The 16,089-nt window shown below is 45.7% G+C and overlaps 1 protein-coding gene across 2 annotated transcripts in view; it reads right to left on the bottom strand.

The window, feature by feature from the left end:
• Positions 1–16,089, bottom strand: part of NID1 (nidogen 1) — a 96,319-nt gene that overhangs the window by 64,760 nt on the left and 15,470 nt on the right. For both annotated transcript variants that reach the window (XM_081248144.1, XM_081248143.1), the window contains exons 2-4: positions 7,954–8,253; positions 5,345–5,571; positions 2,088–2,461 (exon numbers count right to left, since the gene is read on the bottom strand). In XM_081248144.1, the coding sequence (XP_081104270.1) occupies positions 2,088–2,461; positions 5,345–5,571; positions 7,954–8,253 (901 nt within the window). The remainder of the gene's footprint in view (positions 1–2,087; positions 2,462–5,344; positions 5,572–7,953; positions 8,254–16,089) is intronic.

The following is a 16,089-nucleotide window of genomic DNA, read 5'->3' on the forward strand; positions in this document are numbered from 1 at the left end:
TGAGTCAAAAGCTAGTTAGAAATAATTCCTCAGTCATACCTGGTCTAAAAGCCTTTGACCCAAGAAACAAGAAGAATTTCTCCCTATTTTAAATGTCTCTCTCCCGGGTTCATTTTATTGGATGATGAACTAGCTCATTAAACTCAAAAATCCAGAGCAAATTAATTTGGGTTGAAGTTCAAAAACACAAAAGGGGATGAACTTTTAGAGGGGATAACGACCCACTTTATAAATGACTGTTATGAGTGAAGAGAAAAGTAAAGTTTAACTCCAGGTAGATTCCATGAGTCCTACATACCCAGAAGGGAATTTCCTGTATGTATAAAGATGGCGTTTGGAGCTGAAAATACTTGGGCCCTGAGCTGAACGCATGTGATGCTACTGATTGCTTAAGCCCAGCTCCCAGTGGGTCTGTTATGGTCAATGGATCTGTGGGTGACTATTCAAATCACACCAGGAATGCACTGCTGGCTACAGGAGACTGACCTTTCTAATAAAAACAGTGAAATAACTGGGATCGAGGGCAGAAAAACATCTCTTTTGAACACAGTTGGGGTTCAAAATCTAGGCTCTTCTTTTTACTAGTACCAAGGAATATACTACCATAAGTTGCTGGGGCTAGCTATGCTCTCATTTAAGTGATAGCTTCACAAATGAGAATTTCAGACACGTACGTGGGGTGAAAGCAGGATGAGACTCAAAACTCACCCTGAAGGTAAACATATGTGCCAGTAAACATACGCAATCCATCTTGGGGCGACCACCCTGAGACCCAGCTATAAGAGCTGAGTGCAACATGCTAGGCGTCAGCATTACCCCAGGAAATCCAGGGTGCCATGTGTATAAAGGGAGCCCTGAGACATGAACCATGTCCTCATCATGTCACTAAGGGCAGCTTCCCCGTTCTGTGCCTCAGAGGTAAGTAAGCACACTACCCCGGCCACCAGACCCTGTCCATGCTTTGGGATACTCGATAAGAACAAACATCCGACTATTGCTACGAGACAAGTCACAAGTAAGGAGAAATAAAAACGGGTGAATAGGGCTTCCCTGGTGGTGCAGTGGTTGAGAGTCCGCCTGCCGATGCAGGGGACACGGGTTCGTGCCCCGGTCCAGGAAGATTCCACATGCCGTGGAGCAGCTGGGCCCGTGGGCCATGGCTGCTGAGCCTGCGCGTCCGGAGCCTGTGCTCCGCGACGGGAGGGGCCACAACAGTGAGAGGCCCGCGTACCGCAGGAAAAAAAAAAAAAAAGGGTGAATAATGTGGAATTGAGTAGATGTTTTGAGGGCCTTATGATAACTTCATAGTTGAAGCAGTTGTGCGTCATAGTAAACACCATTTAAAGGCTTGGACCGTCCCCTTGATAGGAATCTTAATGGATTATAGGTCAACCCGAAGGGCAAAAAAATAATGAACACAATCTAGTTCAAATGTCTTTTATAAGACAAATCAAAGCATGCTGGGGTTCCAGTGGTTTTCCCTGAAAATGTAGCAAAAATCTGATATAATACGGTTGATTAGAAGATATTGTACTTTGAAACCATCCTCAAAAAGGGGATCTACTTATTTTGTAGTTTTAAATGTTCACAAACTAACTCTGAAACTGATAGGGCCCGGGAGGAAAAATAATCAACCATCCTCCTTCCAAAACCAAGAGGAAATAAATTTCAAAGATAAACCGTGTCAATAGCCAAAGGAACTTCTAAAATGTTTTTTCAGGTGGGTGAATATACTGCTCATCTCAGAAGTCACAAATAAGGGAGGAAATCTGACTATCAAAATAATTCTAAAGCACTTTTCTCTTTAAAACAGAAAAAAAAAGAAAGAATAATAGAAGACTTGAAAGAGGACATGTTCTACAGTCTCCATAACCCCAGCCCTAATGGCCAGATCCCTTGGAGTCTCTGAAGCCTTTGGGCCCATCGACCGATGCTCTGCAGCTGTGAGTTCCACCCCCTCCTTCCCCAGGCGCTCATCCTTACAAACCACCAAATGATGCCCACAGCTGACAGCCCGCCAGCAATGCTCCCCTGTCTGGAAACCCAAGTATCCAAGAAGGTACCACCTGCAACATAAATGGCCTTACCAACTCCTGTTTCCTCAACTTCATCCACATCTATGACCTGTGGTTGCTGCTGGGGAAACCTCTCCACTGGCAGCTGGAAAGATCTGGTCCTCTCCGTGGGAGGTCCAGGGGGTCTCTCAGTAGCCAGGCGGCGAGGGGAGAGGTCACTGGGCATGTTGTATGTGCCAGTGTCTCCCCTTCTCCGGGCCTCATAGGGGAAGGATGTGGTGCCCGTGTCCTCCAGGCTCAGAGGTGTCACCGAGTCATAATCCTCATCATCATACTCTGTTCCATCGTCCAATCCCAGGTTCACGTCCGAGGGCACCACGCCACTGGCCGTGGCCGGACTCCCAATCTCAAACACCCAGATGCCCTGCTGCCCAGAGTTGCTGCTCCTAGGGGGAAGGACAGGCTTCTTGGAAACAGGCCAGCAACCCACAAACAGCCCCCAGCAACCAAGGAGAAGGAGCCCTGGGGATCCGTGTCAATCTGAAACCCACCGCCTGCTTCTGCCCACAGCCTCGGTGGAGGATGAGAGAGCAGATGCAGTCCTGTCTGGTCATCACTGAGCTGAGACCATCCAGGGGGATACGGTGAGGCTGTATCCAATGGGCACAACCCTAGCAAAGGCTTAGTCTCGGTCATTCGAGAGGCACGCTTCAGGGACATTTTTAGGCCTTAAAATGCAATTTATAGGAATCACTGGTCATGTGCTTTACCATATAAGCAACCTGTTGACCGGAGTCATCCATTTTCTCAGTTATTCTCTTTCCAGGGCATGGTGTGATATGATAAGAAATATGTATTTGGTCCTTGTCTCTGGTTCTGGCATATAACCCCTAAAATCCCTGTAATCCCTGGAGTGATAAGGGTGTCTTTTTGTATGCTAATGAGATGGCTGGTGGCTGGGGACCCTAGGTAGCTTCAGGATGGGGGCTGGTCACTAGGAAGAATAAGGCTTGATTACAGGGCTGGAATTTTCTTCCCCACGCCCTGACTTCCAGGGAGGGGGGTGAGGAGTGGGGTTGGAGAATAAGTTAATCACCAATGGCCAATGGTTTAATCAATCATGCCTATGTAATAAAAATTCCTAAGTGATGAGATTGACAGAACTTTTGGGCTGGTGAACACATCATGGGGCTAGGAGGGTGGTGAGCCCAGAGAGGACATGGAAGCCCCTCACCCACTCTTCCTCCCATACCTTGCCCTATGCATCTCTTCTGTTTGGCTGTTCCTGAGTGTATCGTTTATAACACACTGGTAATAGTAAGGAAAGTGCTTTCCTGAGTTCTGTGAGCCATTCTAGCAAATTATCGAACTTGAGCAGGGGTTCATGCAGACCCCCGATTTATAGCTGGTGGATCAGAAGTGCAGGTGGCAACCTGGGACTCGCAAGGGATGTCTGAAGTGGGGGCAGTTTTGTGGGACTGAGCCCTTAACCTGTGAGGTATGTGCTGACTCCAAGCAGTTAGTGTCAGAACTGAATCGAATTATAGGACACCTAGCTGGTGTCTGAAGAGCTGGAGAATTGGTTGGGGAAAAAACCCCACAAATTTGGTGTCAGAAGAGTTATGACTGAAAATAGTACAGAGTTGGTTTATTAGAAATCCCAACACTGTTAACTGTGGAACCTTGGACAGGTCTCAGTTTACCTTTTTATGTTAAAAGGGTGTAGTAAAATACAAATGATATTGAGAATCTAAAGGCTTTTTATAGTTATAAAATACAATAGAATAACCCTAATCTCTACTTCTTGCACCACCATTTTTACTGTTCTTCTGTGTGTGATTGGAAGTGTTCCTATAAGAAATTATGTGAAATGACCAGCTCATACAATGGAAAGAAGGGACATACACTACTTGGTAGAGAATACTGAGCAAAAGACGGGGGTTGGACAGGGAATGAGGAATCAAGAAAGTCCTGCAGAAACTGGACATCTAATCAATCTGTCTGCTTGGGACTCAAATAAAGGCAGTGCTATGCAGGAGCTTGCTTGAACCAGCTGGTAAAAAAATAAATTATATAAACTTACAATTAAATAATCTATATTAAAAGGAGAGGCAATCAAAAAGATACATATACCCCAGTGTTCATTGCAGCACTATTTACAATAGCCAGGACATGGAAGCAACCTAAATGTCCATCGACAGATGAATGGATAAAGAAGACATGGTACATATATACAATGGAATATTACTCAGTCATAAAAAAGAATGAAATAATGCCATTTGCAGTGACATGGACGGACCTAGAGATTGTCATACTGAGTGAAGTAAGTCAGAGAGAGACAAATATCATATGATATCGCTTATATGTGGAATCTAAAAAGAAATAGTAATAAATAAACCTATTTGCAAAACAGAAATAGAGTCACAGAGGTAGAAAACAAACTTATGGTTACCAAGGGGGAAGGGCAGGGATAAATTGGGAGATTGGGATTGACATATACACACTACTATATATAAAATAGATACCTAATAAGAACCTACTATATAGCACAGGGAACGCTACTCAATACTCTGTAATGACCTATATGGGAATAGAATCTAAAAAAGAGTGGATATATATATGTATAATTGATTCACTCTGCTGTACAGCAGAAACTAACACAACATTGTAAATCAACTACAATAAAAATTTAAAAAAAAATAAAAGCAGAGGGAATAAATACTTGAAACTCATATTAGCTATGTTCTTCAAGTTATTTGAATCTACTGCACCTCTATGGTGAGAATACTATATAATGGTTCACCTGTTCTCAACCCCAGGTTGAGTGACATGATGTGAGCAGCTGGAAACTGGTCATGGTAGGAGTATTTACACCACGGAAATAGGCAAATGCTATAAATGAGGGCTTCCCCAACCCATCTAAAGCCAGTTGCTAAGCATTTACCAGCGCACCATTAAAGTGTAGAGGAGTTTTAGACTCAATTGGCAATATGAAATTGGGAGAGGTTTTCTCAGCCTTGGGGTCATAGCAGGACATAGTTTTGAATAACTTGTATTTCTAACTTTATACATATAGAAGAGATGGTAAAACTGTCTCAAATGAGAATGATATCTAAAAACTTGGATACCTGTTCATTCTAAGAGTTATTCCCTTGAGTTCATCAGAAAAACAAAGTACTCCATAATATAAAAATTATATACAAAATTTAAATCCATGGGAACATTTTTAGGTAATGTTCTATATTGCCCATTACATTATTCTTAATAAAACAGTAAAATGATAGTCTTATTAAGAGGAGAATCTACTGAAGAACAAAAAAAAAGCATACTTGGCCAAGTTTCCAATTGATTCTCTGTCATTAGCAAATACATTATAAGCTCCGTCACTCTTCCACATTAATCCTACTAAACCTTGGCTGAAAGCAACCACTGCGGGAACTTGGTTCTCATCCTTCTTTGAGAATGTCGTATAGAACTGCAGACCATCTTCAGGATAAAGGAAAATGGCGTAGGTGCTGGAATCAGAGGAGGCCAGAACAGCCTGGAATGTGTTTCTCTGTGAAGATGAGTTAAAATTCAGTTACTCAGGAAAATATCTACAGATCTTAAAATGTGCTCTTCACCAGATCGTATCTAAAAAATACAGAGATGGCAGTATTTACACCTTATTCTAAAGAAATACTTTTGTAGGACCAACTATTCCAGGATAATCCCACTTAAATATCTCTAAAGCTATGTCAACATGAAATTTTCTAATTAATCAATGAATACTTTCTGCGTAACCGTGACCCTAAGGTTAATGAAAAACTATAGAGATGGCACCTCCAGGTAGTGGCCTAAATCTCATGCAACTTAGCAAATTCTTACCCACAGAATTTGTTTCCACGGCCATTAAACATATTCAACCACATTCATTATTTAGCTGATTGAGCCCAAGCACCATGCAGTGAGAAAGAAAAGGAGCTTTGAGAGAAAACAAATCTGGATCCAAGTCCTGCTCTACCCCTCACTGACTGTGTGACCTTGGGCATGTTACCTAACCTCTCTGAACCTTGATCTGTGAATCTGTAAGATGGAGATAAAGCCACCTACCGCATAGAAATGTTAGGAGGACTACGTGAGCTAGCATACGAAGGGCCAGGCACAGAGAACATATTCCTACTGTTAGTACCTCTCCTATGCACCAGGCATTGTCCTGAGCACTGTGAAGATGAATAAAAGTATGGGATCGCCGCACTTGAGAATTTACAGTCTAGGTGGGAAAACTGACATGTGAACAAAACATGGCCAAACGGGAGGATAGATTCTGTAATGGAGTTGTGTGCAGGCGAAGTGCCCGATGCTGGGAGGAGCGGGGGCAGAGGAGGCGGAAAGAACAAGCAGGAGCTGGACACGTGCAGTGAGGGTCAGGGAGAGGCCATCGCAAGCAGAGAGCACAGCTAGTGCAAGAGACTGCGGGTAAAACAAACAAGCAAAAAGCCTCAGCAGGGAATTGCAAATAATCTGATACAGCTGCTGCAAGAGGGTGCCGAGAAGTAAGAGTGAGGGGAGATTTGGCCCGTGAAGCAGGCAAGAGCTCTGTACAAGGGGCTGGGCAGGTATCACTCAAGTGAAAGGGATGCACACTCGAGAAATTGAAGGTTTTAAACAGCTTTCAAGTACAGCACTCAGGCAGATACAGGTGGCAAAGCAAAACGTGTCAGACAGACTTCTCCAAAGTGTGCTCTATGGGCTTCCCTGGTGGTGCAGTGGTTGAGAGTCCGCCTGTTGATGCAGGGGACACGGGTTCGTGCCCCGGTCCGGGAAGATTCCACGTGCCGCGGAGCAGCTGGGCCCGTGAGCCATGGCCGCTGAGCCTGCGCGTCCGGAGCCTGTGCTCCGCAACGGGAGAGGCCACAACAGTGAGAGGCCCGCGTACCGCCAAAAAAAAAAAAAAAAAAAAAAAAAAAAAAAAGTGTGCTCTATGGGATGCAATGTGTCTTATTTGGGAGGGAAAAGGGTATGGCCAAAAGGTTTGGGGATGGCTAAATTAAACAAAATTAAGCAGGTTTCTGTACTACAGGACTTTCCAGAGTGAGTCACCATGAGGGAGATATAGTTTTAGCGCTTCCCAAACTTATCTGGTCCGAGGAGTCCTTTTCCTCAAGGAATGTCTGTGGGACCAGTGTTCTGTGGTACACACTTTGGGAACCACCAGCTAGGAACATCCCCCATTTAAAGGGAGTGTTTTTGGACCTTTCAAGTTGCTCTCTACCCTGTAATGCTATAAAAATTAAACAATGGTGGAGCAAATTTATTTTTCCAAGGAGAAATCGAAGCATGTCCTAAAGAGTCACCTCAGATCTAGAGATGGCTTTGTCAAACATTCCCTTTCCTTCAAGGGCAAGTCCAGGCTCTACACACCCTAACACCTTTCCCAACCACTGCATCCACAGAGACTCCCATCCCTGGTTATGATGAAACTTGTTTCCTGAACCACCCACATGGTACAAATGGGTTTTGTCCCCCCAACTAGAGGGTGGGTCTGGTCTTTATTTCTTCACATCTCTTGAGACTGCTTTATTAGTTTAACCTATCACTTCATATTAATAAATTCTTTATTTATCTAGAAGCCACCTCCCACTATCCACCACCCAAAGTAAGAGCAGCTAGGGCTGTAATTTATCAGCCCTGTTCTTGCCATGTGGCAATCTTCTCAGGAATTGGCTTTCTTTACATCTAATCATCATTACAGCATAGAGTTAAGTAGCCCTGCAGATAAGGTTTTGTAAGTTTCAGACCTGCAATAAACAGCTTACTAGATTTTGCTTTGGATGTCTGTCCAGTCTTTATCAATCGCATGGGCGTGGTGTACATCAGAGCAGCACAAACCAGAAGACCAAAGTGTACAAAACCAACATGTTAGACTGTTTGCCCTTGTGCCTGGGTAGGTGCTTACCTTGCCTTCCTGGGCAGGGTCCTTGCTGGGCCCTTGGTAGGCAGCCACGGATTCCCAAGTGACAACCACCACGCTACTGGGCTTGAAAGAGACTTCCGGGAACCCTCTCTGGACACACTCCGCTGCCAGCTGAGTGACAGAGGGAGATGAGTCTTCCCGATAGTAAACCTTCCCAAGGCCATCTGTCGTGTCCAAGTCCGCCAGGAAAGGGGCGACTGCTCCGAAGGTCGGTGGGAAGAGCCCAGGATGGGATTCTTTGGCTGGGGGCTCACTCATGGCAATAATGCCATTTGTGGTAATCTGTACAAATCCAAACATCATTAAAAGGAGTGCAGAAACTCACAATCAAATATTGGGAGCAACCCAAATACCCATCAACAAGAGAACAGGTAAATAAATTCTGGCCATTTCACACAATGGAATACTATACAGTAATATTTTTAAATACACAAAACAACATGAGTGAATCTCACAAATATTAAGCCAAGCCAAAGAATCCAGACACAACAATAGTACACAGTATATGATTTCATTTATGTGAGATTCAAGAGGAAAATGGTGTAGTTCAGTTAACTGCAATTAATCTCAAATGTACACAATAGTTGCACTTGTAGAGTACATAAAGGTAAAATTATCTCAGCTCTTTTTTCCTTGAAAAAAGAAAGATAGGAAAGGAAAAAAAAAAAAGATGTGCAGAAACGACATCTTCTTCAGGGAGACTGAGCTCCCGTTCACAGAATGCTGTCATAGTGTATCAAACATGACAGTGTGTCAAATACAAAAAAATCGGACAAAGACATGATCCAGAACTGTAAAACTCAGCATTCTTTTCCTAGGGAGGACGGCCTGGTAGAAGGTACAGGGGCAAGAATCACAGGACCTGACCCTGGCATAGTCACCAGACCTTGGGCAAGGGTCTTAACGCATCTTAGGCTTCCCATGTGTGTGGTTTGTGGTACACGAAGGACCATTCAAACAGAAGAGTCATCATCAAAGACTGTGTTAATTTAGTCAACAGAGTAATCACTACAAACCAGGGCTGTGCTAAGCACTGTGGGTCCACAAATAAGTAGAACCCAGGCTCTGCCTTCAAGGCACCCACAGTCCAGAAGGACATGGAGACGGACTAACACAAACAGATGATAAGACAATAAGCAAACAAGTGTCAAGAAGTAAACGTGAATGGGCCACGATGGTGGCGTTATTTTGAACAGATTAATGAATTAGATCAATAGCTAACATTTATTGAACGTTTACCATGTCGCAGACCTCTTATTAACATCTAATCCTCAGAAGAACCCTGTAAAACTAGCTATTACTATTATCCACATTTTTCTGAGGTGGAAAATGAGGTAAGTTAATCAATTTGTCCAAAGTTACCAATAAGAGATCTCACCAGGATTTGAACCAGTTTATAGCCTATGAAAAGATTTCACTGTTCTTATCCAGCTAAAACCCACATTCCCTGGGAAAATGGGGAAGGGACTACAGCCCCCTGGCAGTGGGCGTGCTTGGGCCTCCTGCAAAGCCATGCTTAGAATGAGGCTTTGAGCCCTTCCCACATCCTTGTTAGTGCACAGTTCACTGGTGACAGAGAACACCACGCCAGTGATCTTTTGTGTGTATTTGTGTGGTACGCGGGCCTCTCACTGTTGTGGCCTCTCCCGTTGCAGAGCACAGGCTCCAGACGCGCAGGCTCAGTGGCCATGGCTCACGGGCCCAGCCGCTCCGCGGCACGTGGGATCTTCCCAGACCGGGACACAAACCCGTGTCCCCTGCATCGGCAGGTGGACTCAACCACTGCGCAAACCAGGGAAGCCCAGCCAGTGATCTTTTTACTTCCGGAGTCTATGAATTACAAACAAAAAAATCCCTAATCCAATGGGAGCAACTTTGCGTATGGCCCTAGTTTGCACTTCAAGAGCCTACAGGTTAGAAGAACACAGCAGCAAAGGGAGTTACAATTGCTCAGGAGTTCATTAGAAGGCCTGTGGGTTTTCCAGGTCACTTACTTCCCTCCCTCCTCTTCCCACGGCCTTATCCTTCAGTCACTTCAGACCTCATTCCCAGAGAAGGGGGCAGTGGCCGACAAGAAGGAAAGGAACTTAAGACCAAACTCTACAACATGCCAAGAACCAGGTAAAAAGCTTCGATGTGATGGAGCCAATTTGGGCCCCGGGAAGGGACAAGAACAACAGGTTTGAAAGTTAAGTGTGGACCTAGCAAGATCCTTCCTTTTTACCAAGTGTCACGGTCTGTTAACTGTTCAGGTGACATAGTTTCCATCATCACCTGGCACCAGCAATGATTTTCTAGAATGCACGGACAGGCTGCAGAGAAGGTAGTCAGGGAAGAAGCCTCGTCCAGCTGGTCTCCTGCCCTCTTCGCCTCCACCCCATCCAAACATCTCCCAGCACAAACATCCTGATTGGGTTGCCGTGTGAGAGCGTGGGAAACGGCTCACTTTCTCAAGCCACCAGAAGTTGGCAGTTACCAGCTGCCAGTGGGAAGTGATCACATGGAAGCCACATACAGACAACTTGGTTTTAAAAAGCTGTTTTCCAGTGAAATTTAAATCAGGCCAACAATTTTGAAAATGTTCCCGGTGCCTTACATTATTGAGACTCTGGGCACAGGAATTTCTATTTTCACAAGGAATGCTTTAGGAATTGAGTTTTTAGACAAGAAGCATGATGCCCTGCCTGCAAATGCTTTGGACAAAGACCAGATAACCCTCATTAATATTAGTGGAAAAATTATTTTTCAGGCAGTTTTATGGCACATTCAACTCACTTGTCTATGATAATGAAGAAAGATGTCATATACAGAACATCCGGAAGTTTCATTTGATTCTTAAACTTCTTAGTAAACGTTTTCAGTTTTGTTTTTGTTCAAATGTAACAATTAATGGCCAACTTGATGAACGATACTCCTTTACATTTGGGTGCCAGGCTTATTTCACAAATCTGTCCAGCTCATGATACTCCTACTGGCCTGGTTCCTTTTCTCCGTCTTGTTCAAGTCGAGCAATTCAATAGAAGGGCAGGCGCACAAAGGGAAGGGCCTAAAAGGCACTTAGGAGGCCAGGAGGACAGACCTGGGTACCACTGAGACAGGCTGGGACCTGGGACCCTCTACCGGGGCACTTGCTCTTGGACCTGGACAGACGTCTTCTCCAGCAACAGAATACAAAGAAACTATAGGGACTAAAAATAACTGTGTGCATGCGCATTTGGGACAAATTATGAACAATAAGATACAAAAAGGCCACAAACCAATCGCCACTTCTGAGGTCCCTGGAGCAAAAGCAGGGTATTGCGCATGACCCCTGCACACAGCACCACCAATGCGGTAGGCAGGCCACCTAAGCCGCCCCTCAGGCCCGACCCACCAATCCGCTCCCACCCTCACCCCATTTAAGGGACCAGCTCACCGCGCCCCCCCCCCACTAGGAGAACAAGCAAGGGCGCCTGTTTCTTGTTTTTACCCCTCAAGCTGTAGCACAAGTCCCAGTAAAGCCTTGCCTGAGTTTCTTGTCTGGCTTCTTATCAATTTCTATTGATTAAAGAATCCAAGGACCGGGCTTCCATGGTGGCGCAGTGGTTGAGAGTCCGCCTGCCAATGCAGGGGACACAGGTTCGTGCCCCAGTCTGGGAGGATCCCACATGCCGTGGAGCGGCTGGGCCCCGTGAGCCATGGCTGCTGAGCCTGCGCGTCCGGAGCCTGTGCTCCGCAACGGGAGAGGCCGCGACAGTGAGAGGCCCGTGTACCGCAAAAAAAAAAAAAAAAAAAGAATCCAAGGACCCAGGTCGGTAACACCATCTCCAAAGGGACTAGACTGGGGACCACAGAGAGAGTCACGCAGCCGCCTGTCCAGCTGCCCAGGGCTGTCGCCATAACAGCTGTTCACCCAGCTTGCTTAAGCCAGGAAACCTGGCAGACGGCCTTCATTCCTTGCTCTTTCTCATCCCATGTCCTGTGTGTCCGGCCTCCAAAGTATACGGCACTTTCTCCATCCCTGTGACCACCAGCACCCCTCTTCCCCACCTCCTATATAATGGGCTCTTTCTCGCCTCTTCCAGGGCTCAGCTGAAGTAACACCTTCTAAGGGAGCCTCCTCCATCCATCCAGTTTAGGCTCCCCTGGCTGGCCCCTCCTCCTCCCTTCCCTCACGTCTGGCCCCCATTCATATCTCCACCTCCTATTTGTGTCCTTCCAGGCACAGACCACAGATTGTAGGGATCTCACTGACTCAACTGCGAGCTCTGGCCGCTCTTCCCACCGCCACAGTACATCCCTTGTGGTCCAGGACCAGGTCCGTCTTGGTCTGTGCCGTAGCTACAGAGTTTATCCCCTGCCTGGCACACGTAAGCTCCCTCCCTTCCCGACTCCCTCCAGGAAGTGCAGAGGAAAGTTTCATAGGGATAAAACCTCCCACCAAGGCTGGTTTTGGGGTTTTTTTTTTTGCGGTACGCGGGCCTCTCACTGCTGCGGCCTCTCCCGTTGTGGAGCACAGGCTCCGGACGCGCAGGCTCAGCGGCCATGTCTCACGGGCCCAGCCGCTCGGCGGCATGTGGGATCTTCCCGGACCGGGGCACGAACCCGTGTCCCCTGCATCGGCAGGCGGACTCTCAACCACTGCGCCACCAGGGAAGCCCCCAAGGTTGTTTGAGAAATACTGCCCGGTGAGCTTTGAGAAGGGCCACAGCATTATGTGTCGGCGGTTCTTCCGCTGGAGTGCGACACGATTTACTAAAACACTTTGCATAAATGTGAACCGATAACTCAAGTCTGAGCAAGTCTCTAGATCTAACTACCACTTTGCAGGAAATACAGGGGACAGAAGCACACTTAGAGGATACCAGAGGGATCTGACCAGCAACATCCAGAATATGGGACATCCTGAAGGACAAATACCCAGTTTCTTTAATAAATGCGTGGAAAAAAGGTGAGGGGAACCTGTAGTTTTCAGAAGTGGTGAGGTACCTATCTAATAGACGTGATGTGTGGTCTTCACATCTACTAGACATGATGTGTGGTCTTGGATCCTGATTTAAACCAGTCAACTGAAAGGCCAAATAAAATATTTTATGAACCTATGTGATACTGGATGACATTAAGGAAATATTGTTAACTTTTTAGGTGTGATCATGATTTTGCAGGGAGTTTTTTTGTTTCTGTATTTATTTTTGGCTGCGCTGGGTCTTCGTTGATGTGCGCGGGCTTTCTCTAGCTGCCGTGAGCGGGGGCTCCTCTGCGGCGCGCAGGCTTCTCATTGCAGTGGCTTCTCTTGTTGCAGAGCATGGGCTCTAGGCACGCGGGCTTCAGTAGTTGTGGCACGTGGGCTCAGTAGTTGTGGCACAGGGGCTTAGTTGCTCCACGGCATGTGGGATCTTCCCAGACCAGGGCTCGAACCCATATCCCCTCCATTGGCAGGCGGATTCTTAACCACTGCACCAGCAGGGAAGTCCCCGTTTTGTTTTTAAAAAGTCATTTTTTTAGAGATACATTCTGAAATATTTACAATGAAATAAAATGTTTGGGATTTGTTTAAAAACAATTCAGTTTAGGTAAGAGGGGAGAATATTAAGAATAGATGGGGAGGGCTTCCCTGGTGGCGCAGTGGTTGAGAGTCCGCCTGCCAACGCAGGCGACGTGGGTTCGTTCCCCAATCCGGGAAGATCCCACATGCCGCGGAGCGGCTGGGCCCGTGAGCCATGGCCGCTGAGCCTGCACGTCCGGAGCCTGTGCTCCGCAACAGGAGAGGCTGCAACAGTGAGAGGCCCGCGTACCACAAAAAAAAAAAAAAAAAAAAGAATAGGTGGGGATATAGATGAAACCAGACACACCATAAATGGATACATGTTGAAGCTGAGTGATTCATGAGAGTGCATCATAATATTCTACTTGTGCATATGTTTAAAATTTTCAAAATGAACTTTAAAAAATAGATAATGAAGTGATTAATCTAAAATTTAAAGTTTCTAAAGAAAGGCAGTTAACGTTTATAGCTAAGCCCACATGAATGCTCTCTGTGAGGAGGAGGGCCCACGTTCATTGTCTGAATTCCTCCTTCCCCAGACTGGTCTACCCCTTCCCTCACAACCCCTGCCTCTCCTCTACCAGAGATTTTCAGGAATGTTAGTTGCACTGGGCGCCCTGGATTGTGTTAATGAGTAGAAGGTGCTGGTGAAAGCAGGTTTAGTAATTAACATGAACCAAAAGTTGCAGACACTTGAGGCACCAGATGCAGGGCCCGGAGTCCAGAAAGAAACAATTATTAAACATAAGTATTATACAGCAGTCACCAGTATTATTTTCTATTCACCACTTTGTGCCAGCTGAAAAATTACGTGGATTATAGGACCAGGTTTTAGTTTTGATATGAATGTTGGTGAGGAAAAGTCTAGAGTAGAAATACATGTGCTGGAATTTTTTTTTTTTTAATTGCTTACACGTCTCCAAACTCACCATGCTGTTTCACCTACTTAACACTGTGTGGTTTTGCATTTATGGTCCCCTCGGCCTTGAAGATCTTCACTCAGCTCCTGTCCGTGGCAAAGTCCCATTTTACCCTGTGAAGCCCTCCTGCCCTCCCCAAGCAGGGTTTAGCACCAGCTCCTTTACATCTGCACCTCTCTCTATCTTTGGGCCATTTACAGGCCCAAAATGGAGTCGCTTATGCTAAGCCCCACATCACCAAACTGAGACTTAATTATAGTTTCCACTCTATATGCAATCTTAAACCAGTCAATCAGAAACCACCTGATCAGCACTAGTGAGGTCATCTGCTGGGTAGACCCCAGCCCTCCCCTAAAGAAAAGTAGCTTTGCAATACTAGGACCTGCTTTTTTTGGCCAGATAACTTCCCTATTCCCACTCCTTCCTGCCTATAAATGTCTTTCATTTTGCATAGCTCCTCGGAGCTCCTTTCTATCTGCTAGATTGGATGCTACCCGATTCGAATCGATTTTTGCTCAAATAAACTCTTAAAAATTTTAATATGCCCCAGTTTATCTTTTAACAGTTCGCAATTAGCACCTTGGAGTCCTGACTCAGGAGCCCTGAGTCCCAGTGACACCAGCACATTCCTTGCTGTGAATTATGTAATAGGGAAGAACAAATCTAACTCTATATTGGATCTGTTTCTTTTACTTTAACCTTGAAGCAATTATACTCCAATAAAGATCTATTATTAAAAAACAAAACAAAACAAAAAGAATGTTGCCTCTAGCCTGAAATATACAGGACAGCCCATTCTCAAGCCTTTGAACTTTAAAGGTATAACACTTCTCCGTTCATATGGAGATAAAAAGTTGCAGAGGGCTTCCCTGGTGGCGCAGTGGTTGAGAGTCCGCCTGCCGATGCAGGGGACGCGGGTTCGTGCCCCAGTCCAGGAAGATCCCACATGCCGCCCAGTGGCTGGGCCTGTGAGCCATGGCCGCTGAGCCTGTGCTTCTGGAGCCTGTGCTCCGCAATGGGAGAGGCCACAACAGTGAGAGGCCTGCGTACCGCAAAAAAAAAAGTTGCAGAACAGAGAAGAACATTTGTCCTGTTGGACGTTTATAGGAACACTGTCACCAGACCTACATGGATAGCTGCAAGAACAAAGGATTCTGGCACCAAGAAGTGTGCACCAACCAGCCACACCCCCTTGCCTTTTGGTATAAAAGAAGCCTGAACCCTAACTCAGGGAAAATGGTTCTTTGGGACACTAGTCCCCCATCTTCTCAGTCTGCTGGCTTTCCAAATAAAGTCACTATTCCTTGTCCCAACACTTCTCTCGATTTATGGCCTGTCATTCAGCGAGCAGTATGAGCTTGGACTTGGTAACTATAACATGGCAAAACTCTTGTGAAATTTTTTTTTTTTTTTTGGCCACACTGCACGGCTTGCAGGGTCTTAGTTTCCCAACCAGAGAGCGAACCCACGACCCCTGCAATGGAAGCTCGGAGTCCTAACCACTGCACTGCCAGGGAAGTCCCAAAACTCCTGTGAATTGAATGCATTCCTGAGAAAGTCTGTCTGTATTATTGAGGGCTAAAGTAATAATAATGATGATGATGATGATGTTATATTATTGTCTTAAGGTAACTCTAACCAAATATTGCCTCGCTGAGGTTTTTGGTAGCGTAA

This window comes from Mesoplodon bidens, assembly GCF_964165515.1.
Source record: "Mesoplodon bidens genome assembly, chromosome: 1".
Lineage (NCBI taxonomy): Eukaryota > Metazoa > Chordata > Mammalia > Artiodactyla > Ziphiidae > Mesoplodon > Mesoplodon bidens.